Here is a 25,448-nt window from a genome sequence, read left to right as displayed (position 1 = left end):
CGAGTGTGAAGAAAACTGTCTGGAAAATAACACTAAGTGGCTTGAAATGTGTATTACAGGCTCCCCCTATATAAGTGGGAATGTGCACACTGTGAGGAGAGTTGTGGGAGAAAACATCAGTGCCAAAGGTCTGTTCTTCACACTTGACTGGTGGATTAAATTATCTTTCCATGGTCCTTCTTTCTAACTAGCCATGGTGCTGTCACTGGGCTTTTGCAAATGGGGTAGGTTAGATTTTGGGTGTAAATGTAACTGACAGTTAAGACAGAGCGGTGCTTTTGGAGATAGCAGATCCATCGCAGATGTTAATGAAGGAGTTCTTGGTTTTCTTCCATGTAAATCCTCTAGACAATCATTTTATTGAAGGAATTCACCATGCTGTGCCATTAGGGAGAAGAGGAGATAAAAATTATTTTTGGAACCAGGGATGAAAGATTTGGATGGTAAAGTGTGCTAAAGAGAAACCCCAGGTGAGTAATCTAGTATCTTCTGAGTTGAATTCCATTCTTAATTTATCCAAGGATATGATCCTTATTCTGTATTAATACACATTTTAAAATGTAAATACCTGGTTTTATTTTACTTCTAGGACTTTCATTTTAGATGTACCGTCAAAGCTGAATAAGACATGCTTGATGGGCTTAAGAGGCATAACAGGACATTCCTTTTAGAAGAGAAGGTAAAGCTGTTGCACTTCTGCTCTGTGGTAGTGCAACAGAAATAGCCTTTCTGATTATCTATGAAATACATATAACATGCCAGTCATTCTAGTAGCTCAGCACCAAGAAACTAGAAAGTTCATGATCTCCACAGTTCAGTTCTCTCTGTCACTTTGGCCCAATGACTGGGTTTCTTTGTTTTTGCTTCAACAGCAATACTTTTGACAGTGACATCCTGGATTTTATTGATTCCAGAACAAATTCAGACTTTGTGTGACTTTTTTGAGGGTGGGAGGGTGAGGAGCTCCCAACTCCTGTTGGATTCCTGAGCACCAGGCAGGGTTTTCTTTGTCCTTTCTAGCACATGGGCGATTGGGGGTGGGCATGTGACCAAATGACCCCGTGGCCAAAATCATGCCCTTCATTATGCTTCATGCTTACTTTTAGCTGGGATGAGAGGATTAGCTGCTGCCAAAGGCATTGGTCTGTGAGAACATTTATTGTGTATGTCACAGGGTGAGTGGTTAGGCTATTAAAATTTATGAATTTGTGGTCCTGGAAATTTTGGGGTGGGGAAGGAGGTTTGAAAAGTGTACTGTACAAATTTTTTCTGTTATTACTGTGAAGCTACTATTTCCATTCTTAATGACTTTTTGTGAGTCACTGCGTGGGGAAGATGAGTTTTAAAAAGACAGTGAGGAAAATGAAATCATGTGTCTAGAACTGCTCTCAAGGTGATGTCTGATCACTGATGTGCCACAGACTGTTTCATTGAAATGACAGAGCAGCTGTCAGCCCAAGCAGAGAGGCATCTGCTCTTTGATACTGTTAGAAAAATCTCTGCCCAGCACCCAAAGTTTTTTGGGGAAGAGTAACTAGAAATCCCTCAAGAAAGTAAGAAAGGGCTGTAATCACTCAGGAAAGGTTTAGGTGGATAACATGTCAAAAAGAGTTACTCTCATTTATTGAAGAAGCGCTTGTGCTCAAATTAGCTTGTTGATGGGCATATTATAGAAGGTGCCTTTTGAGGTTTGAGTGTGACTGCAGTTGATTGTAGGAAAATTAAAAAGTAGCACTAAACAACCTCTGTTTCTGAAGAGCAAATATTTTGAAATAAAAAGTTCCATTTGCAAATAAAATCCAGAAAGAAGTCTTTCCTTTAAGAGAAAGAAACCTGTTTCGAAAGAGAAGAATCTGTTATGAGAAGTTCAAATCAGAAGCATGGGTGAGAAAGGGAAAAGATGTAGCTAGCAGTGAGGTTTCATAACTAGCAAAGGGCTGATACACTTTCTCAGAAACAATTATCTTACATGGCTGGGCTTGTTTTCATTGTAGCAAAATTTTGGGGGAATCTTGGCAATTGGCACTGGTCCTCACAAGATGCTGAGGAGGATCATTGACTGCTGAACAGAAGCAGTGAGTGGCTATGCTCGCATGGGCGAAAGTAGTTGAAGGAAGAGTGGAAGGGAATAGAAGAAATTTGGGTTGTAAGCTGTTGAAAGTACAGTTGTCACTGCAGCAAATATGATGAACAGAAACCCAGTATTCAGAGCAAAACAAAATGACCTGGATACTCCAAGTCATCCTTCAAAAGCTAGTTAGGTCATTTACCAAGTATCTGATGACAACCTCAGTAGGTCAGGACAAAGTGAAGACTACAGAGGCAGACCCTTATTACGTGATGGAAGTCAGAAAGGAACTAAGAGTTACAAGAAGAAGAGATGAAGTGCAGTTGTCTTTGACGGTTTCACTGCTGATTTCAGACTGCTTTATGGTAGCAAGTCCTTTTTCTTGGTTAGGCTTTCTTTCTCCTAAATATGCAACTCCAATTGTGCAGGACAGTGTTTTTTATGGAGACTGATTTTAGTTGGTGACTATTGTGTGATTACTAGCTTGAAAATGATGGCTCTTAAGTATCTGTTATTGAAAAGGATACTGAAGGGTTCAACTTGTGGCATGCAGGTCAAATTCTGTGTGACCGTCATCAGCTACCGGGAAGTGGGGAAAATTTAAAGCCAATGTGAAAACCTTTACCTTCGAACTCATGTCTTAAATGTGGGGAGAGGGTACATTTTGGGTCCAGAGAAAGAAGTGGTGATGGAGAGAATGGTCAGGGTTTTGCATCAGTGCTTGCTAGCTGTTGTTTATTCTAGAGAGCAGCAATGGGACAGATTTGGCAATGGGGAGCCACTGAAGAACGTAGAAGTACCTGCACAGGTACTTCTTACTTACAGTCTTAAACTCAGTAAAACTGAGAATTAAACAACTACTGAAATGTATGTATTAACTCCTGTGAATTAAACCAAAAATTGTTCAAATTAGTGAATGACAGACTGAAAATCTGATCTGCTGGGACTGTACTGTGAATTTCCCCAGATTTCTTTTGTCACGGGGGACAAACTTTTCCACTCTTGGTGTCATAAGCAACTGAGACTTAATTGACGCTTGCAAATTGCTTTGAGATCTTTGGGTGAAAAGCTATGAAGTTCTGATGATATTTGATTAAATTCAAAGAAAAGCAATGCTTTTCTCAGAGAATGATTAGAGTTTGAACTTCTATCACAAAAAATCATTTTCCACTCCAGAGGTGGGCGTGTTTTCATCAGCATTCTTATTCTTGGTGACAATGACTGTTTTGGTAGCGGAGATAAACAGACTAGGAGCAGCATTTGCGCTGTGTGCCATGTTGGTATAAAAAGCCTCTATCCTAATGAACGGGTGGGAGCTCAGCTTACCTGGTACGTTCAGCCTTACATTAGAGCACGCTCTGTAGTAGAACCTTTAGGGATGTTCACTAAATCAGTTCTTATCACATGTGTGCAACCGGGTGCTACTTACCTCGGTCAAGAAAACTGATTAAAATCCACTTGGAAGGTGTAGAGGAAAGCTAGGAGTAAAGAAGAACTTCCTGATCTTCTGATAGGCTTTCCTCTTGTTCTGCAATGTTGAGTCGATGTGGACTGCCCTGCCAGTGGGGAGGGAGGCTCTGCAAATGTCACTCTTCCTTCCCACATTATTGTGGCAATGTAGCGAGGTGTCTTTGGCTCAAGTGAGGCACAGGCTAAAAGGGCTGGGGAGGCTGCTGCAGACTTGTCAGTGCTAGCCTTCTGCTGTTGCTACCTCCAGGTGAAGCTCAGAACACCACCAGTTTTGGGTGGTGGCTTACGCTCTTTTTCTCTTGCAACCTCACCTGGCAGAAGGCACAGATCAGACGTTTAAATCCAGGCTGATCTGACTCCAGTGACTACTGCTGATAGGAAATGTAGAGCATAACGTTCAGTAAGAGTGAAGTGTACAATAAAAGCATTGTTTGTATAGAATCAGACATGGTGCCCAAATGAAGGCTAGGAAGGAGTTTCTTCTGCACTCAGGGATCCAGAGGAATCTGAGACTTTTTAAAGGCGTTAGCTCTCCCTGCCCCCAGATATCATTCACCACAGGATCACCTGGGCATTTCTCCACTACTTACTTTTCCTGTGACTCTGTGTAGTGATGCACATTTTCTCTTCTGTGAGGACAGGGAGGAAGATCTTTGGCTATTCTAAGAATGGTGGGAGAAAGAGAAACCTAATGTTTGTGTACACAGTTGATTAATTTAAGGTTACATGGTGCCAAAACACCTTTTCAAGCTATCTGCCAAATATGATCCATAACTTCAAGCAGCACGTAAACAAAATTTACTTCTGACAGTCGTAGAATTCTGTCCAAACAGGATTAGCCTTCCTTTCAATAGTGATTTTAGGAAAAAACACCACTTAAGACTATTACTACAAAAGATTGAGCTTCAGTGAGTTCTCATATTGTGAGAATTATGCAAGGAAGAGTGAAGACTATATAGATAACAAACCAGTTACTAGTACTTACAGCATCTGCTGCCTAATATCTCAAGACTGTTTTTGTGGTGGCTGCTCTGGGAAGCAGCTCCATGGTGGTGTTCAGTATTGGCCTCCACTCTGCCACTGGAGGAACTTAAAAGGTCACCTATGAAACTCCAGCAGTACTGGTAGAAGAACCAGGTTTTTTCCCCATTACTTTTAGACCATCTTTCCCAAAAGTTGTCACCCTGATGGTAGAACCTGTTGTGTTTATATATATCTTAATGCTGTTAATGGTGAAGTAGCCTGTATAGTTTAAATAGAAGATCTAATTATGCAATTTATTTGCAAACACAGGCTTTCTACTTAGTATATATTTCTTCTAAAAAAAGGAAAGCCTGTCTGCTTTCAGATCAGTCAGTGGTGGGAGGCAAGCAAAAAGGTTGGAAGGTTGAAGAAGAACTTGTTTGTAGCCTTTTTTAAAAAAGAAAAAAAAAAGCAAAGGAAAATAAAACAGCTACTTTTCTGGGGAGGAGAACAAGCTGCAGGGAAAGAGGGAGGAGGGTGCTGTGATGATAGGTCAAAATTCTAAGTTTCCAGTTTTGCATAAACTTAATTCACAGTAGTGAGAGCACCTTTGTGAAATGAGAGATTAAAAATCAAAACGAAATTATTGTGAGAACATGACCTGTGGAGAGGGATGTATGCCAGATCCTGCTGAGGATAACCTGGCAACCTTGATCACCCTCCAATCTGAAAAGCCTTTCAGCATCACAGGAGCAGGGCAATATGTGAATGCTGAAACACCTGCAAATCAGGCTCAAGGAGCAATCAAAGTGTGATAAGCATTAATTAGTATAATACCCAAACCCTTAATGGAGGAAGGAACTTTGATTACACTATGTCACTTGGGATTTCTTTCTGTCAGAGATGGTGTATGATGACAGTTTCTGATTACACTTACTCAGACATGAAGTAAGACTTTTAAAACTGCTTAAATATAGAGAGAGAAGAGCAGAAAGCAAACAAGTTGATCTTTCTTTGAGTAGTTGAATGTATTTGACTTTTTATAGAAGCATGCATTTTTGCGTTTTGCCTTTCAACCTTTTGAGGCAAATTGTCTTTGTGAACTGGCTTTGAGTGCTTCCCTGGATTGCTGTAAACCGTAAATGTCTTAGCAGCCTTTCCTTTGCTCTCTCCACCTCGATCCTGTGATGTTGCCAGCTGCTGGGGCACAGGCACTGCATGGGAGTGTGGAGAATGGGGCTTGGGCTTCTCACAGTCCATTTCTGACTCTGCCAGTCATTGCTGCGCGGACGGTGAGCTGGCCCACCGCCGTGTGTAGCAACATCGGTATGCGGTAAGGCTGTTTGTAAAGCACACTCTAGTGCCTCATAAAACGTTATCCTTTGTTAGCCAGCCAGAACACGCTTAGATATTCTAGCCTAGCTCTCTAGGCCTGCTTCAGTCTAGTGGATTGTGCATCAAAGCCCTGAGTTACGGGTACCGGGGGCAATGCATTCATGTTTCCCCATCACTTCAGCAGCCTGAGGAGCCGTAAAAGCCCATGGCCTTTTTTCAAGAAGATTCTTAGACAAATTAAAACTTTTAAAAGTTTGAGATTTGCTTTATCTCCACAGCATACAAGTAGAAGAGAGCAGTGATGTGCCTCTGTGTCCCAGGAAAGAAGTGGGTGAGGAGCAGGCTCGGTAGCCTGAGAAGAAAGGTGGACATTTAGCACCCTCAGCACCACCTTCTGCTGCTTTCCTCATGGGATGATGTCTGCCCTCCCCTGGGAGGTAGTCTCTCCTTACCTCACCAGTGGTTCTCTCACTTTTGGAAATGCACTGAAATTTGCCCTAGAGGTTTAATGGTTTCTCAGTGAATGCATCAGTAGTGGTACCCTATTTTGGCACCAGTGCTGTGGAAGGATGAATGGCACCCAGCACTGTTATCTTCTCTTGTTACCCTGTTACAGCACCAGCCGCTTGGAAGGTCTGGGGATATAATAAAATACAACAACCATAAACTCTGTCCTTTCTAATTCATGCCTTCTGCAGTAAGGGAGGAATTTAATAAAAGCACACTTTGTTGGGGAAAAAAAAAAAAGCATCTTGACTTATAGGCAAAAAGCCAAAGGTTTATAAAACAAATGTACCATATACACTCAGAAGTTTAGAATACCAGTGCCAAGCACCACCCTGCTATCTCTCAGGGCTGGAGCCGGGGCTGGGATGAGACCAGAAGCCTGACTTGCTGTGATGTGTACAGTCCTCATTTAAGGAAAAAGTCATTTAATACTTCAGCTGCCTTATCTTCCTGTGCAACTTCATTCCTCATTCTGCTTCGTAATGTTCTTTCTCCTTGGTTGATCACTTACTTTTGTACTTCAGACATGAAATTGAAGCTCTTTGGTATTCTAGAGAGGTTTGCTCCCAGCCTCTGCTGCCTCACCTTTCTCATTCACCTTGGTGTGGTGCTCACCTCTCTCCCACTTCCCAAGTTTTGTCATCCCTGTCACTTTTGGGTGATGCGTACGTTCAACATGGACAGCAAAGAGTCTCCTGCTGCTGTGATGCTTCCTTGCAGCTGAATTCTGTCTTGCTCAGACACCTTTCTGGGAAACTTGTCAGCCTGTCTTTAAACCTGCTCTGATTTTAAACTTTTTTTCTGATGCTGTCTGATCCCTAGCAAATATAGATGATAAAAATCAGAATTCTTCTTTGGCATTGTGGAGTGCTTGGAGACCCTCATAGAAATATAGTATTACTGTGTGTCAGTGCTGACAACTGACAGGCAGTGTCTTGGTGTCCTGGATGCCAGATTCCTAATGCTTCAAATCTTCTTCCTGTGGGAGTAATAGAACAGCAATTTTTCTCCCACAAGCAGATACAGATGAAGCAGAGGAGGTCTTTAAGTGGCCACCTGAATGTGAGGATTATCAGAGGAGTTACAAGGAAATAACGGGAAGTGATCTGCTCCATGGCTGCAGATGGGACAGGATACGGGGCCAGCGAGGGAGGCAGTGAGGTGGAAGGAAGTATTCCTGCGACCTACTGCAGGTGCTGGAGAGAGTCACCTTTAAAATGGAGAGGAGCTCAAGGCAGTGGGATGAGGGCTTTAGGAGAAAGGAGAAATGAGATCTAAGTTGGGGGTGAGGTGAAGGGGGCTTGACTGCAAAAAGATTTGAGAGGGACAAGAGAATGTGAAATCTTGAATCAAAGCAGCTGAAAGATTGGCGTTAATATCTGCTTAGATCAAAAATTCAAGTCTGTATGGATTAAGAGATAATCCACTAGATAGATTTAATCTACCACATGTATTACTTCCCCAAAGAAATGCATTGGGAGGGGAAAGGTTGGTTTGGCTCAGTGCCCAGGATTTGGAGGTGTATTGGGTTTGCATGGTAAAGTTTTGATAGCAGGGGGGCTGCAGGGGTGGCTTCTGTGAGCAGCTGCTAGAAGCTTCCCCTGTGTCTGACAGAGCCAGTGCCAGCCGGCTCCAAGATGGACCCACTGCTGGCCAAGGCTGAGCCCATCAGTGACGGTGGTAGCACCTCTGGGATAACTGTGATAAGGCGGGGGGAAAAACCTGCACAATGGCAACTGCAGCTGAGGAGAGGAGTGAGAATATGTGAGAGAAACAACTCTGCAGACACCAAGGTCAGAGAAGAAGGAGAGGCAGGTGTTCCAGGTGGTGAAGACCATGGTGAGGCAGGCTGTCCCCCTGCAGCCCATGGAGCTCCACAGTGGAGCAGATACCCACCTGCAGGCCATGGAGGACCCCACAAGGGAGCAGGTAGATGTGCCTGAAGGATACTGTGAACCCACGGGAAGCCCACGCTGGAGCAGGCTCCTGGCAGGACCTGTGGAGAGAGGAGCCCATGTTGAGGCAGGTTTGCTGGCAGGACTTGTGACACTGTGGGGGACCCACGCTGGAGCAGTCTGTCCCTGAAGGACGACACCCCGTGGCAGAGACCCAGGCTGGAGCAGTTTGTGAAGAACTGCAGCCTGTGGGAAGGACTCATGTTGGAGAAGTTTGTAGAAGACTGTCTCCTGTGGGAGGGACTCCATGCTGGAGCAGGGGAAGAGTATGAGCAGAAAGAAGCGCCAGAAACATGTGATGAACTGACTGCAACGCCCATTCCCGTCTCCCTGTGCCGCTGGTGGAGGGAGGAGGTAGAGAAAATCAGGAGTAAAGTTAAGCCCAGGAAGAAGGGAGGGGTGGGGGGAAGGTGTTTATAAGATTTGGTTTTATTTCTCATTATCCTGCTCTGATTTGATTGGTAATAAAGTCATTTCCCCAAGTCAAGTCTGTTTTGCCCATGATGGTAACTCGTGAGTGATCCCTCTGCCTTTATCTCAACCCATGAGCCTTTCATTATATTTTTTTCTCCCCCTGTCCAGCTGAGGAGGGGAGTGATAGAGTGGCTTTGGTCAGCACCTGGTGTTCAGCCAGAGTCAACCCACCACAGAAGGCAGGTGAGATTCTCCTTTCTTCTGTGAGCCCCTTTTTCGCCTGTCCTGAAATATGCATCCTTGTCGCTGCACGCCTCCTGCTTCTTTGCAACTCCAGAGTCACGTTGAATCTAACTAAAGGGTTTTCTCGAGTAGAAAAGAGCACCAAGAGCAAAATAACACAGCAATGACTAATAGGATAGGCACAGGGTAGGTTCAGATGCTGATGGTGGTTTTTGGCTGTCTGAGTGCAGGGTTCTGAGAGGCAGTAATGGTGCTGTTTTATTAACACTTGCACCTCCTGTCCTGATTGCAACTGCTTTTCAAACAAATGCCACTCACTAACACACTCCTCCTTAAAGGGAGGTTGAGGTCTGAATGCCATCTTGCTTCAAACCCTTTGCCCCTGAAATCCTTGTCAACAGCCCTCTTAATCCCTTACTATTTCCTTTACAAACACCAGGTTGATTCCTTGAAATAAGTTCAGTTTCCACAGCAGTAGAAATGTTAAAGTTGCTGGAGGACACTTGAGCATGACGGGTTTTGGTTTTTTTCCATGTATTTTTTCAGTATCAATATGGTATGTTGTCTCTTAACACATGCAACTCTATCTTGAACTGTGCATGCATAACAGTCATGTGCTTTTAGGAGCCTGTACATGTGATGGAATTTGGATTAGTTGGATTGAGGGGAGTTTAATAATCTTTTTCATAGTTATCTTGCTCAGCATTAATTCCGTAGACTGGTGTGTATTCCTTCTGTATTGTGTGCCTGCATGTGTACCACCTCAGGGGAAGGTTTTCGGCATGTTGGGATTTGGCCTGTTGAATCCTAGAGTAGGAGATCCCAGGAGAAAGTACAGGGTGCCGCAGAGAGGAGCTGTCATGGTTCAAAACACCTGAGCTGGCACTGGACAGCTTCCCCAGCTTGTGCTGGGAGCAGGCGGTCTGCCTGATAGTGTCCTTTTGTGGGTGAATGTAGTCACTCTCGGTTATATTCGGTGGGCAGTAGGGATGGATGAAGTTATAGATGTCTTCCCTCTTTCCTTTCTGGATGCGCCATTACTGTTGCAGCTAGGACACGGTAATTGCCAGTCATGCTCTGTTTTTAGGGATGCTTCCTTTCTAAGAGAGGTTCCAGCCAGCCTTAAATGAGACGTATGCAACGCTGTGGGCTGAGAGGTGCTTTGTTTTCTGTTCTTACCCCGCTGCTGTTTGTGCGCTTCAGGAGGCGTTAGTACTCTGGCACCAAGAAGCACTTTGTAATAGTCCCTGCACTTGTCTGTGTTTGGTGGGGATGTAAAGGGAGTTGTGTTACTGTTCTTCTCCTAAAGCGGGTGTGTTAGAGGGTGAATGTTAAATGTGGAAGTGGTTAAGGGTGAAAGGTAAGGAAAACTGGGGTTCCTCAATAATTCCTTTGCTGCTTTACAGCTAGTAGAAGCGTGTGAGAAGGGAGAGGAAGAGGTGATACCTGGTAGAACAGTGGGGCAGGAGAGGGAGTGAGGGAAGCGTTTGCCTCACTCAACCCGCTCACAATCGTGGAGTGTGAGGGAGGAGAATGGTTATTGGTTTCCAGGCCTGAGCTTGCATAACTCTCTGCTTAATATTTCTTCTGGGAGAGGAACATGTGCTTGGTCAGCCCCTGAGGATTGTGTCTGGAAGTCAGCAGGGTGCTGGCTAAAAGGCCATTGATACCTTCCTTTCACCTGGAGCATCAGGAGGGCTTTGTTGAGCTCTTCTAGGAGTGGTCTACTCACAGGTGAGAGGGGAAAATTGCATCATTGATTTGAGGGAGAGAGGCAAAGCAGAAATAAATGACCAATGTTTTTTTCAGCTTTGAAGGAAGTAAAAATAGTCAGACGCCCCCAGGAGCAGTGCTGGAAATAGTGTCAATCAATACAACTATGAAACATCTAGAACAAGAGGTGAACTGTGAGGTGGGAAAATTTGCTGGAGAGAGCAGTTAGGAAAGACTTAGGTCCTTCAGAGGCATCTCACACTTTAACAAAACAAGGCAATGGGACAGCCCTGTGACACATGAAATTTGCTGCAGACAGGTGCTAGGAAATGCACACTTAAAGACCAACAGAAACTACTCTGAGAACTATCAAGTGTATAAGTGATGTGGACTTACTCCACTGAGACCACTGAGACAGAGGGAGGGTGTGGGAAGGAAATCATGAACGGATTCATACTTCCTGTTGGTACAAAATACAAGCTGTTAGGCTGTATTTAAAATAAAAGGATGGGGAAATGGAGAATAATTCTGAGAGTGAGAATCTCATGAGGTTCAGTTTTGCTCATCTCCCACTCCAAAAAGAATAAAGTAGAAACAAGCTGTGTGCTCTCCTGCCATATGCATAAGGATTTTCATGCCTCCAGAAATTGGGGACCACGGCTATAAACAAACAGAAACACTTCAAGCTGCTTAGAAAAAGAAGTGTGGGTCTTTCAGAACGATATAAGGTGAATAGCCTGCTTGTACTTGCTGTTTTTTCACTAGCTACAGTGGCAGGGCTTTAGTGGAGTCCCATTTCTGTACTGAAATAGGGAATGTGCTGCACAGAGTGAAAATACTTGAAAAGACAGGTTTGGTACAGTTTGAAAATGGGAATCATGGATCACTGCTGATGTCAAATTTGTTACTAAAAGGAATTATACAGAGTGGGGAAAAAAGCATGGGAGCTCTCAAAAGCAAAGAGAGACCTTTGGTGCAATTTAAAGGCAATACTTGAGATTGATTTTTTTACAGGCACAAAATGATCCAATCACTACAAAACATTGCTGAAGTGGAGCGCTATCTCTCCTAGTGAGTTGTATAGCCATAAAAATATTATTTGCTGGTTTCATTAGAGGGGTGAAGATTCAGAACAATTTTCGGCTTGAAGCTAGGGAGATCCTGCTCGTTATGCATGAGGAAGGAAGGTCTCTTCTGAGCAGGTGACTCCATAGTTACTTGTAGCTGATGCCTGGTTCCGATGTCCCTCCTAGCCTCTGCTTGAGCCCATGTGACAGTTCCTGTGGCATGGTAGCGACTGTTTCAGTCACACCTCTGGCTGCAAGGTGTCTGCTATAAGCTTTGTGGGAAAGGAATATGTCTGTGTGGTGAACACAGAGGTACTTAACCAGTGACCGCTATCCCTTGCTGCCACAGAGTGCATTTCACTTCGGTCCTAAAGTATTTTGATGCTGATCTAGTTATGCAAAAAGTATGCAAGTTAGCGTGCTTTATTGCTCCAAATGAGGACCTAACATTGTTTAACCAATGTGGAAACCAAATCACAAAGCTGCAAAGCAACACGGACAAAGTTGTGCAACAAACTGCTGGTATAGTAGAGGACAGGATAAGCCTTGTGAGTCCTGAACTCTGCTCATTAGCATGTGTTGCCTTTCATTTTTAACAAGGCGTTTTTATTAAAAATATGCTGGCAGTTGATAACTGGCTGTGGCTTTCTTGTCAGCAGTACCTGCAGAGAGGCGGGAGGTTTGTGGCACTCTGGTGTCACAAAAAAGCTTGCAGCATTCCATCTTTCTGTGCTGTGCCTCAAACAACTGTGGGAGTGTTGCGCTGTGAGTTACAGACTAGACCCACCTTCATGTCAAAGTACATAAAGCTCTCGGTGGGACTGAGACAGGCATATCTCAACCAGCACTATTTTGCCCTGTGAAACAATTCAGTCCACCGAGATTCATATCCTTCCTTGAGGGCCTGGGCACTGGCTGTTGCCAAAAAATCTCTGGCTCTGGATTCTTCATCTTAAGAAAGGTGCTTGCCTCCTAGGATCTCTCAGCGAGTGGAGGCCAGCCGGGCACAGCTTCAGGCAATCGGTGAGAGAGTCACGCTTGCCCAGGCGAAGATTGAGAAGATAAAAGGCAGCAAGAAGGCTATTAAGGTAGTGACTTCAGTGAAGGCTGCATGGCCTCCCTTCTCTTCCTTCCACCTTCTCTCTTTACTCATGATGTAAGATCTAGAGGAGAACAGATGCTTGGCTGCCGCAGCTGCTGCCCACTCACCTCTCCATGCCTTGCTGCTGAGCAAGGTTGTGATGAGAATCCCCTTCCTGACTCGGCCAGTTGATGATTTGTAGACCCATGAGCCACACAGCTCCTGGCCTTATGATGCCTATGCAAGTTACTGAGCCAGCTTTTCCTGAGAAAGAGAAAAGACATGTGCTGAGCTAAGCCAAACACCCTCTCACATCAGGCTGATAGACTTTGGCTATTTAAATGAAAACTGCTGTTAGAGAGCCTCCCCTTAGTCTGCCTTAATCTTATTGAGCCATGTAAAACTGGTGAAAACTCTTCTTTCCCTGTTCTTCCTCCATTTAATGCAGTGTTTCAGATTCCCTTCTTGCCAGTGGAAGCTTATGTACTCCTAGTACTCACATATAGAGAGAAATTCTGGCACTTTTACTTTCTGAAGTGACAGCCCATGCATGATTGGGTCCATGCAGGTAGCCCTTAGGATCCTGTTGACTCCAACGCTGTCCATTCCCACCAGCAGCACAAATTGTGTGCTTACTCCACTCCATGTGTTTCTGTAGTGTAGGATTGCTTAGTTGTTGGGATTTTTCAATCCCTCCTTGTCTTTCCACAGGTATTTTCCAGTGCCAAGTATCCAGCCCCTGAACGACTGCAGGAGTACAGTTCTATTTTTGCTGGTGCAGAAGACCCAGCTAAACAGAAATGGCCAAGACACAAGATTCAGAGCAAACACAGAGTGCTGGATGAGAAAGCTCTGCAGGTAAGGGGGAGGAGAACAGACCTTGAGATGAACAAGCAAAGAGAAGCTGGGAGGCTGTTAGTCTCTTTGAAGAAGTAGACCAAGGCTTTAGGATATAGGCTGGAAGCAGAACATCTTTTCAGCGTGGACTGTTGGTGGGGGTGCATGAGGTCAGGCTGGGAAGCTTGCAGAGCTTGGTGTGGCGGTTGAGTGCTCTGGGTGGCTGTCAGCTGCCAACTCTCCAGAGCAGTTCCATTTCCTGAAACACCACTGTTCCCTGCAGCGGTGCTGGTGGGTGCTGCTGGCTGGCCTTAAGCCTTTGGCTATGCATAGCAAAACAGCTGGAATCAGGGTCATAATTGTTTGAAAAATAGTTTCTGAAAGCTCTAATATAAGTGATGGTGAGAAGGGAAAGGTAAAAGTGCTTGTGAGTGTGTCAGGATCAAAACAAGTCATTAGAGCATTTTTCTGTCCCAGGAAAGCATCACACTTGGGTATTGTCCCTCCCTGGTTCCCACCTAAGTTTTACATCTTGGAGGAGAAGATCATTTTGCTTCTTTAAATCTTTTGTTTGTGCTTTGCTTTTTCTCTGCCTTGTGTTCAGCTATTGTAGGTTGCAAGCCCTTCAGAGGGAGGCTGAACCTGTCAGTACCCAGCACAGTTGGGTCTTCCAGGTGTTCCCATACCACAGATGTCTGCAACTGGTGGTGCTGAAGGAGATCCTGAAGTATTGAGTTCCCTCTTAGCCTGTGGATGAAGTGGCAGAGAGGGGCTTCTTAGGGAGGTCTGAGAAGTGGTGGGTTTGGTCCGAAATGCTACCAAAGGGATCTCCAATGATTTGGGTCAACATCCCCAGGTTGGAAGGAAGGGAGGAAGAGTTGCTGTGCTTAAAGTTTAAAAGTTTCTGTGTACGCATTGTGCCAGGAGTAGCAGGTGTGCTTTCCCTGGCAGGTTAGGGATCAGCCTGAAAACTTTCCTGCTCTCCACCCCTGAATAGACATCCTTCCTCATCCTTGTGTGCCTTGGCCCAAAAATAAAGCTGCCACTGAATAATTTATCACACTAAACTTGCCTGAGTTTTAATGGAGTTGAGACCTTGCACAGTCAGGTAGTTATGACTATTTCAGCCAGGCTGGGGAAGCAGGGTTCGTGCTTCCATTGAGCCCCAGCAGTAGCGCAGGGCAGAGCTGCGTGGGACCTGCTGCTGGCCAGCCAGGGGAGGCTGATTACCATTGTGCTGTCTGGCTGGTGGCCCCATCCCATCAGAGCATGGTGGGGAGCAGAGATAGGCAGTGCGTGGGCAGGGGAGGTGCTCGCCCACCCTGAAGGCTTGTGCCCGTGTAGATGAGAAGAGCATCAGCTGGTCAAAAGCAGTGTCCTGAAAAGAGCAAATGGTGTGCCCATCCGACTGGCCCGCTGGCTCCAGTAGGTTCTGCGTGCCCTTCCCCGCTGCCCCTGCCATCTGCCTGCGATGCCACCTCTTCCCTGTCCCGGGCGGTCTCAGTACCGTTGCCATGTTCTGCCCTTCATGACCAAGGCTGCTGTCACCAAAGGGACTTCGTTGCAGGCCCCGGCGTGTGTTTGTGTTTGTTCCTCCTCTCCAGTGACCCATCTTTTCATTCTCCCTTGGGGTTGTTGGTCTTTCTCTGGCTTCGCTGACCCTTCCTCACGCAGTAGTCTTGTCACTGGTGCCAAGCTCGCGCACACACCAGCTCCTGCAGCTCTTCCGTGGGGCAGGGGGACGCTGCTGTGCTGGCGAGTGGCTGTCAGCTGATGAAGGATGGAGGGGCCTGCACCAGGAGCAGCTGGTGGGCTGAGCAGGGCTCGGTGCGGCCAAGCTCTGACCACGTTCCGGGGGACAGGCCCTTCTCGGCCGTAGCTGAGCATGGAGCAGTAATGAAATCTGACAGAGGGAAGTCTAATGTTTGCATTTATGCCCTCCTCAATTATTCAGGGCTCTCAGCAGAGGCTCGCTGCCTGTTTTCACTTCTAATGAGGGCCTCTTTGCTGGGAGCAGTTGCAGTGGCCTTTGCTAACTTCACTCACGCATGCACACACACACCCCCACCAGGAAAGCAAGTTCTGCTCGTGTCAGTTTGAGGGTAAGTGGTGGCAGCCTGTGCTCAGCGCTTAGGGTTTGTGCTCTGGGGCAAAAGCAGCTGAGTTGGAAATGTGTGTGGTTCTGCAGTTTTATTTAATGCTTCCCTCCTGGGAGATTTTCCTTTCCCCCTCCATACCCCATGCAAGTGAAAACTCATCTGTTGAGAGGACACTGTGTAGGTTGGTAAGGTAAGCCCTGATAGGTAAGAGTGCCAGAAACAAGGTCCTTGTGGTAAGCCTGGAAAGCCACTGGCTTTGCAGTCACTGTGGTAGCAGCTAGGCAGGGTTTAACAGTGAGCTGGATGCAGCCCTGTGGGGTTTCTCAGGCACTGGGCACTGCCTTTGCGGCAGAAGCTGTGTCTGGGTGCTGCAAGTGCCCCTCCTGAGGCTGGAAAATGGGGTGGGAGGCATGGTCTGCCTGGGTTTGAGAAGAGGTCCAAGCAAAAGTTACAGTCCACTGCTGGAGTAACCTTGCTAGGCTTCAAAAATGTCTGTATCTTGGCATGTCCTTGTGAATTCTGCCTCTGATGGAATCCACCATGGGTGTTGGTGGGCTAAACCAGGTTTTTGGCACTTGCTCATCTTCAAGTTTTTTCAGGCTAGCCTCAGCATTCTGTTGACATGGGAGGAATGGGATTTCTGGTGTATCACACCAATTCTCTTTGTAATAATGTGTGCTTAATGAAATTTAAGAAGCAGGGTGACTTCATGCATTTTTAACTGTAGGCTCTTAGGAAGAAAAATGCCTGGAAATGCAGCATCCCTAGGGATGTGATCCTCCCAGGTGCCAAACCCCAGGTTGGGATGTTTGAGCATTCATGTGCCCCCCATGACTTCAGTATGTCAAGGTTGCTGAACTTTTGGCTTAAGATCTTAATGTCCATATAAGAAAACTAATTTTTAAATGGCATGTTAACTTGTAGAATTCACAGATGCACGCTATTATTGATGGTATGTAGCTGTTCCAAATTTCAAAACATATCTAGGTACTTGAATAAGACTAGCACTTTGGTGGCACTTATAAGGATTATGTAGAGCCTTACATTTCAGAGTAATACTCATGCTTAGTGCTTTTATAACTGCCTTAGATGAGACTTGTAAGTAAACGTAGGTAATGGTTGGTTTCTCACTACACCCTTAAAGTGATGCAGTCTTCCAGTGCTAATTGAAATCTACAAAGAGAGAATTAAAAAAAAATATATATGACTTGAGGGCTAAGTGTGTGTGAACAGTCCTAGCAAAAACGTCAGTACTCCCTCATGCTTAAAAAATTAAACATTGGGAAATGAATATTAATGATCAAAAGAACCTTCATTTTTGAATCTGCTTCTACAGTCTCTAAATAACAATTTATATATTTTTGCCTACTTGCTTCTGTAAAAATTCAAGATGTTTATTTCAGTGTATTTTTCCCAATCAGGAATGTGTTATTTGCTGAGGGGGCAGGGAGAATAAATCAAAACCTCCCAGGTCTTTTCTTATACCATTTTAGACTCAGAGCATCATATAAACTCTTAGTGGATTAACTGAGCTGTGACTAAGCCATTTCCCAGGATTTCTGGCTACCAAATTCAAGACTGAAATTTCAATCAGCAGAAACTGCTTATGTCGCTGAGATGTGGTCTTAAAACAGAACAGTGGTCTCCATGTCCCCCATGCAAGTACAGGGAGGGAAGAAGGACTCGGAGGATGGGTTAGAGCAGGGATGCTGGAAGTAGTGAGGCAGTAGGAAGCTGTGGACAGTATTTGAAGTGGTCATCTCCTGGTGACAGAAGAAAACCACAAGAGTGTGTCCAATTATTTAACCTGACAAACTGTCCTGGTTAGTACTCTGGTTTCTTCTGGTGTGAACACTTGCCACCTCGTAGATGCCAGGCTGCTGCTTGTCCTAGTTTGTGAGGAAAGAACAAGAGCTGTGAAGGGGCTGAGGAAAGGTGTGGGGAGGGGTCTGGGGTGGAGGTTGGTCCATCCCGGGTCTCTGGGTTCAGGAACTAATGCCTTTCTTCCCTCTACAGCAAAGTGTGCTGTGGGCACTGAGCTTCATCCCCCAGAGCATGTGGTGGTAGCAGGCACTGTCATGCTAGCTGAAACACTGGTCTGATCTGGGATGGCAATTCCTGTGCTCTATAAAAGTCAAGCAGTTCAGATGTAATAAGTCTTTTTCTAAAGGGAGCTCTATATATTATGCATGAAGTTTTAGAACCAAGAGAGAGGAGATTTCAGTTCATTAGAGTTGAAAACTCCTGCAAATCCCTCAGGCTTTGCAAAACCATCTGGCACACATTCCACCCTGCGCACTCCCTTCTGCCTGATCTCTTGCCTAGTGTCGGCAGTCTGTTTTTTCCTAACCTCTTTTTTCCGTTGCCTTCCCTGCATACCCCACCAGTGGGATCACATCTCTTAAAACATCAACTGAAGGCAGCAGAGGGGAGGTAATAGAGATGTTTGGGGGACTCTACCTGCATGAAAATGTCTAGCAGTTGGAGACACTATAACAAATGCCTTTTAGACAGCGATGTGTGATCCCCACCTCTGGCTACAGAGCCCGAGTGGTTGTTTTATTTTGGTGGATCCTTGCCACGGGAACACCTGTTCAATATGACACACCCATGGCACCAAAAGCACATGCCATGAGCATGAACTACTGAGATTTGTCATGAATGTGGGGTTGGAATGTTGTTCATGTACTTCCTTGCTCAAAAGGAGGAGGTCAGGGAGCAATAGGGTTCCCACACCATGCAGTGGATCCAGCAGTGTGGGTTGTGGTGGCTGAGGAGAGCTGTTCCAGCAGCTGTGATTTTAGTGTCTTGCTACCTGTTATTTTTCTTCTTGCAGGAGAAGCTCAAGTATTTCCCTGTGTGCGTGAGCACCAAAATTCACCAGGAGGATGATGCAGAAGAAGGCCTTGGCAGCCTCCCCAGGAACATCAGTTCCCTCAGCTCCCTGCTGCTCTTCAACACCACCGAGAACCTGTGAGAGCTGGAGCAGCGCTGTGCTGCTCACCTGCTCCTGCTTGTCCTCAGAGGAGCTCTCCCTGCCCCGGGAGCAGCAGTAGCTGCTTGCTTTCCTGGGGGTCTTATATATCAGGCTTTCGACAGGACAGCGTTTGGTACCTCTCCACTGGTCCAGCTAGCAACCCTTTCTTCCTCACTCTTCCCCTTGAGCTGAAAGAGTTGTTTTGTCTGCACCTGATCCTCCACTCACCTGCTTTCAACCCAACTTTGCACTTCCCTTCCCTGACTTAGTTTTTCTTGTCATACCCCTGTAATAATTTCTCTCCAGCCTTGAGAGGTGCTGTCACTCCTGCCCTTCTCTGCCCCATGTGCCTGCCTAGGTTCTGCTCCTTCTCCTGATGGTTGCTCACAGCAATGCTTTACCGCTCCTGCTGCTTTAATGTCTCCACTGCCTCTTGCTGCAGCTCCCTTTCCCATTGGACTTTACCTCATGGTTCCTCCTTCTGCTTGTATTGAAGAGCTTCTTTAAGCCCTTCTTGAGCTTTCAGCTGCTGGACCTCCTCTTTCTTCTCCCAAGTCATGCATTATTCCCCCTCTTTGTCTTTCCTCCTGGACCTTGAGTGACAAGTCACCAGGAGAGACTGATGTCCTGCTGTAGGATGGTCTCAGGCCCAGTGGTGGGAGGGGGAGAGTTTGACAATGATGGCAGCACAGTGAGGCTTTGCTTTAGGATTCATGTGGAGGCCATGCTGGCAAGGTGAGGAGCTGATTGCCTCCTCGTTGTGGAGGGGCGAGGCAGGAAAATGGGGCTGAAAGAAGGAAACTGGAAGGCTCAACATGTTCCACCTGCATGAGTGAGTCAGGAGGTCTCCACCTTCAAGGCCTTCTTGGGTAAGCTCTTTCTTCTGGCCTTGGCTTTCAAGGTGGCATCACTGAAATACTTATCCTCTGCCCCCAGGTACAAGAAGTATGTTTTCCTGGATCCTCTGGCTGGAGCAGTGACTAAGACCCACGTGGCTCTGGAAACAGAGACGGAAGAGAAGCTCTTTGATGCTCCTCTCTCCATCACCAAAAGGGGACAGCTGGACCGGCAGGTGAGATGTAGCTGTGGAGATGCAGCAGCTTCCCCTTCAGGGGATTGTGCTCAGCTCTCTGAGAGCAGAGGGCTTCTGTAGGCTGGAGAGCAGGTAGGAGAATGGCCCCTCATGGGGCTGCAGGGTGTCTCACCAGAAGGACCTTGCCTGTTTTTGTGCTTGCAGTCCTGGTGTGAGCTTGATGCGTGAGACAGAACCCTCAAATTTGGCAGGTGCTTCTCCCTGCTCAAGCCATTGCTGGGTGGTGTGAGAAGAGTAATGTAATATCAGTTCAACTTGCTACTAGACCTCAGGGCTGTAGAGGAGCTGGAAGATCCATCACTTGATCATCCCCCTTGTGTTAACTCCTGAGCCTTGTAAGGAATGTGAAGTGCCATGGCTCGAAGGTACCTGGGAGTAGGTCTGTGCCCCATCACTCCTGCTGGGAAGAGGCTCCTGCTGGTGCAAACAAAAGAGCCAGCCAGCCTGAGCAAAGGGTTTGTGCTTGGTGTGGGCATGGGGCAGGCAGTGCACCAACCCAGCTGCCCCAGCACGTGACTGACCTTGTCTCCAACACCTTATAGTGGCCATACCTGGAGCTTTACTGGTACATGGTGGTATGTGTGCTTTGGGGCTTGGGAAAGGAGCCTGGGAGCCATTTGCTCATCATATTGGACCAGAGAAGATAGTGTGTATAGCAAACAAAACCCTTTATTCACAGTGCAACTTTGGTACTGTTTTGTCTGTATGTTAAACATAAAACCAAACCTCTGTAACTACTTGGTTAGTAGTTAGATGCTTCTCCTGCATCTTTACCTCAGAAATGCTTCAGGCACCTTTCTCTTCTGGAGGAGAAGGGACTGCCCTATGTAGGCTGCAAAAGTTGATGCATGAGACCTTCAAGGGAGTGTGGAATCCACTTGTAAGAAACTAGGGAGAGTCCTGCATGTCTTCCTCCTCCTGCAGCCTGCCTTTTCCAAGCCCCCAAGCACAGGGAGCTGCTACAGGACAAGAGCACAGAGTTGTAGGGGTAGCTGATAAGCGGCCACTGTACCCAAGGCACACAATCCCAGCTCTGACTGCCGCCCAGGCCGTTTCCTGCAGTTCCGCTGCTTGCTGCAAGGCAAAGCAAGTGCATAGACGCTGCCTTATCTTATTTGTTTTGGGTTTCCTTTAGGTAGCTGAAAATTACTTCTATGTGCCAGATCTGGGCCAGGTCCCCGAGATTGATGTGCCATCCTACCTGCCAGACCTGCCTGGCATTGCTGCAGATCTCATGTACAGTGCCGATCTGGGCCCTGGCATCGCACCATCTGCCCCTAGCAGTGCTATTCCAGAGCTGCCCACGTTCAACACCGAGTCGGTGGAGCCTTTGCAACCAGGTATTTCCAATCCCTACCCCTGGGACTCTGTGAAGGAGGAAGGCAGGGATTGCTAGAGGGTGGAGACAAGGCAGAAAGTCCCTTGGTAGAGATTTTGAGATGGATGTTGGAGGTATGACTTGTGTTTGGGCCTGAGTCAAACCTGCAACCTGCTCAAGTGCTGGCCAGACTCTGGGCCCCTCACCTCCCTCACCCTCTTCATGGCTAGGCAGGAGGGATTGGCCTTCTGGCAGCCTGGTGGGATGTCCTTGGGTGAGCTGGGCAGGCCCAGTGGGATGCAGCTGGGGAGGGCAGAGTAGGGGAATCTCAAACCCTGCCTTGGCCCTGCCTACTGTTAAGAGATGTGGCACAAGGTGGGAGTGCTCTGCTGTACGGTGCGTGCCGAGGACTCTGATCTGTTGCTGCTGAGGCATGCAAAGCTCTGAGCTGGAGCTCTCAGTGTGCTGTCCTCTGGGATTCTTCAGGTGCAACTTTTTTCATCTTTCAGACCTTCAAAATGCTGAGCTATTGCCGCCGCCGCCACCTCCCCCACCACCTCCCCCACCACCTCCTGTTACACCAACTGCTGTGCCTCCTCCGCCGCCCCTGCCCCAGCCCACAGCCCCCTCTGAGCCAGCCCGGACAGTGAGTGAGGAGAGCAGCAATGCAGTGCCTGCAGGTAAGGGCTGGGCATCACCAGCAGAATCTAACTCTGACTCCTTGGCTTCAGCCTGTGTCTTTGGTTGGTTCCCTGTGGCTTCCCAGCCTTCCAGCAGAGGAGGGAAGCTGTAGTGGGAGGAGAACTGCTCTTGCTTGCCTGGGAGCTACAAACCTTCAGTTCCCCCTTGGCAGGGCTCCTCATGGCTGGGCTCCTCATGGTTGGGCTGAGTCTAAGCCCATCACTGTGAGGTGTGTGGGCTGGGCCCACAGCCCTGAGCAGAAGCTGGTGAGGTATTGGAGCAGCCCTTTCCGTGGGAATTTGCTTGGGCCTGTAGCTGGTACGCTGACTCGTGGCTGTTGCCTGTCCTTCCTCTCCCTGCAGCTTCGGTCCAGGGAGCCCCCAAGGAGGTGGTGAACCCCTCTACTGGACGTGCCAGTCTCCTGGAGTCCATCCGTCAGGCCGGTGGCATTGGGAAGGCCAACCTCCGCAGTGTCAAGGAGAGGAAGCTGGAGAAGAAGAAGCAGAAGGAACAAGAACAAGGTGCTGAGGCTTTTTGACAGAACTGATCTTCCCTGCTCTCTGCCCCAGGCTGGGGTGGTGTAGGTCTGGGGGGAGACAGGCAAGCCAGGAGCGCAGAGAACATACAGAGCAGAAAGGTGGTGTCTCTCCTCACAAGCTGGTGTAGGTCTCAGGTGTTTCCCATTCAAAGGTCTGTGGACTTGCTAAACCCCATCTGCCCAAAGGGCATCCGTGTTCTTGATGAAAACCTGCTCAGTCTCAGGGCATGTGTAGAAGTTTCACGTGTGCTGCATGAGGGCAGACACACAAACCCTGGGCCCAAGGGCTGAGCCGGTTTGAGCACGTTGGTTTAGGTAGCTGGGGAGGGTATTGATGGAGCTAGTGTAGCAGAATGAGACTGCAAATGCCCAGCCCCTCTTGCCCCACAAGGAATTCCACTCTTGGATTTCCCCAGATGCCCTGTAGTGCCTGGTGTTTTCCTGACCTGAAACTGGACTAGAGTGGGAGAGATTAGGGCTGTAATACAAGATTAGAGGTTTGGTTTTTGTCTTTAATCTGAATGCAGTATTGCAGGAGAATGATTTTGCTGTAGCGCTAGGTTCAGACTGACACTTCTTGTCTGACTTGTTTTGCTCTTGTTTTCAGTGAGAGCTACAGGACAAGGTGGAGATTTGATGTCAGACCTCTTCAACAAACTGGTGCTGAGGCGCAAAGGTACTGTTCTGCAGGGTGGGCTACTGCTTGGCCCTAGGAAAGAGCAAGAGCTCTTTCTGGCACCTCAGTTGTGTCAGCCACAGCCCTAGAAATGGGAACAGACACCTTCCCCGGTGAGTGTGCCTTCGTGCAGCTAGGAGTGACTTTACAGAAGGTGAGCTCCTCCTCCCCAGAGGAGGTTGTGGGTCCCTGGCAGAGGACAGACTCAGAAAGCTGCTTGTGAAACAGGGCAGCTCAGCCCCGGCTCTTGGAGGCACCTAAGGTGCCCCAAGGCATTGGCAGGTACCTGCGGCATTTAGGGCTGGTGTCACTCCTCAGTGCCTGGTGCAGAGCAGAGGGCATGGACTTGCTCAGGTGGAGCTTTAGTTAAATGAGCCCTCACACAGGGCTGTGGTGGCGTTTAAGTGTAGTGGCTGTTCTGCTTGCCTGGATCACCTGGGTGGGAGCCCTGGTATGAGGTGTGTTTCCCCCTCCCCTTTGCTGACCACCTGTGTTCTCTAGGCCCCAGGTGTCACTCACTGGTGCTTTTTCCTTCCCTCACAGGTATTTCGGGGAAAGGGCCAGGAGCCTCTGGAAATCCTGATGCTCCTGGAAGTCCTGCTGGTGCCTTTGCTCGTATGTCAGACTCAATACCACCCCTCCCACCCCCACAGCAGCCCGGGGGTGAGGAGGATGAGGATGACTGGGAGTCATAGATGGGGTCAGGTAGGCATCAGTGTGAATCCCAGGACTCTTGAACTAGGCACCTTTGAGAGACACCAGCCTATGGAAGTACCTCCTGGAGGGTGGGTATGGCAGGGGACCCTGTTGTTTCTTCTTGAAGAGGAGCAGGAGCAACAGGTGCTAACTGCTGCTGAGGTTACACCTATCAATGAGTTTTTCTTCTGCTGTTCTCCAATGCTGCTGCTCATGCTGGTGCAATAAATCCTGCCTTAGGTGGCAGGTAGTGGGGCAGCCTGTGCTCAGAGGATGAGAACTAGCATTGCTCCTGATTTAAAGGGCCCTCTGTCTTTCCTAATGTGACTGGTGATGACTGCAAAAACATCTCTTGCAGGCAAACAGCCCTTGCCTCATTTGTCTCCCTGCTACTTGCTTGCTGAAGCTCGTGTTTGCTTGGTTGGTGCTAGAAAAGAGAATGAGTGTGTGTGTGCTTCCCTTCTTGGAGGTTTAATTCCTCCTGCCTCTGCACATGATGGTTTCTTTTTCTACCTAGCTTATAGCAATTCTTTGCCTGTTGCTGTCTGAAAAATTTCAATAAAGTTGAAGGAAGCAGGTCCATGCAGCCTTCCCTTGGGCAGAAGAGGGAAGTGTGCTCAATTAAGAATATCTTAAGGGAAAGCCCAGCTGTCCACTCTCAGCTCCAGCAGGGGCTAGCCTTACAACCCAGCACCACCAGCCCCAGGGCTGGGGGATACCAGCTGTGCCCCCCGCTCCCACACTGGGGTGAAGGCAGAGCTTGTACCCACTGAAGGGTACAGAACTTGAAGTACCTGCCCCAGAAGTTTCTCAAAAGCAGCTGTTTCTTTCCCTGTGGGTTCAGTTAGCATACAGGGACTGGGTACCAGCTCTGTGTCTAATTAGAAGTGCTTTCTTCATTGTGAAGAGGCCTGAGAGGTAGCATCCAGCTGCTGAAATTGGCAAGGAGGCAAAAGAAGTTCCTGGAAAGAGACTTGGTCAGGATGACAGAAAGAGCTGGGGCTGGCTGGGGGACTACATAGTTATTGCCACCCTCCAGCACTGACCCCTGAAGATGAGGAAGGTTACACTAAAAAAAAAGGTTTTTAACATTTTCCACAGAACGTTACTTTGAATTCAAGAACCTAGGCAGTAAAAACAGCAGAGCAAGCCTGTACTTAAGCATGATCAAAAGGAGAAGTGCTGTGCTGTATTATGGCTGTATCTTTATTCCTTTTGAAAGACTGAACCACTCCTTGAATCTATTGACTGCTTGAAGCAAGGTAGAAAGAAGGGGATAAAAATGCTACCCCTAGCTGCCCTGTCTTAGTCTGACTATGTAATTCCAACATGACCCAAACTAGTGGCCTGATAGTCTACAATTCTTGTGAAAAGCTCTGTTTCCATTGGTCATCAAGCCCCCTACACTTGGTGACATTGGGAAAAGGCAGATTTGTTCAGTCAAAAAATAATTATACTCCCTACACTTAAGTGGTGGGGTTGAAACTATTTAATCAATTTAAATAAAACCTTAACAGCTATAAACTAATAGGAGCCTGCCACTACTACCTTCACCTGCTTCAGACCTACAACCAGTTTCCCTCCTGGTTATGGTGCTGAAGGCTGTCTCCACAGTGTAGTGCTTAGATCCCAAACAGCAAACACCCACAAAGGCAGGGATGTACAAACTCCTTAGTATAGAAAAGCAGGAACTTGTGTTGCTTCAGGTCTTCTTCAG

The 25,448-nt window shown here is 47.3% G+C and overlaps 1 protein-coding gene across 1 annotated transcript in view; it reads left to right on the top strand.

Moving 5' to 3' along the window:
- The window catches only part of WASHC1 (WASH complex subunit 1), a gene marked incomplete at both ends in the record, with an annotated part of 32,358 nt that extends 8,628 nt beyond the window's left edge, over window positions 1-23,730 (top strand). The window contains 9 exons of the mRNA XM_082010177.1: window positions 12,712-12,823; window positions 13,528-13,674; window positions 18,589-18,725; window positions 19,666-19,801; window positions 20,958-21,162; window positions 21,650-21,820; window positions 22,184-22,342; window positions 22,967-23,035; window positions 23,579-23,730. Of these exons, the coding sequence (XP_081866303.1) occupies window positions 12,712-12,823; window positions 13,528-13,674; window positions 18,589-18,725; window positions 19,666-19,801; window positions 20,958-21,162; window positions 21,650-21,820; window positions 22,184-22,342; window positions 22,967-23,035; window positions 23,579-23,730 (1,288 nt within the window). The remainder of the gene's footprint in view (window positions 1-12,711; window positions 12,824-13,527; window positions 13,675-18,588; window positions 18,726-19,665; window positions 19,802-20,957; window positions 21,163-21,649; window positions 21,821-22,183; window positions 22,343-22,966; window positions 23,036-23,578) is intronic.
- Window positions 23,731-25,448: the final 1,718 nt, after the last annotated feature.

Source organism: Phaethon aethereus (genome assembly GCF_964289735.1).
Source record: "Phaethon aethereus genome assembly, chromosome: 1".
Lineage (NCBI taxonomy): Eukaryota > Metazoa > Chordata > Aves > Phaethontiformes > Phaethontidae > Phaethon > Phaethon aethereus.
This window is presented reverse-complemented; position numbering and strand designations above follow the sequence as displayed.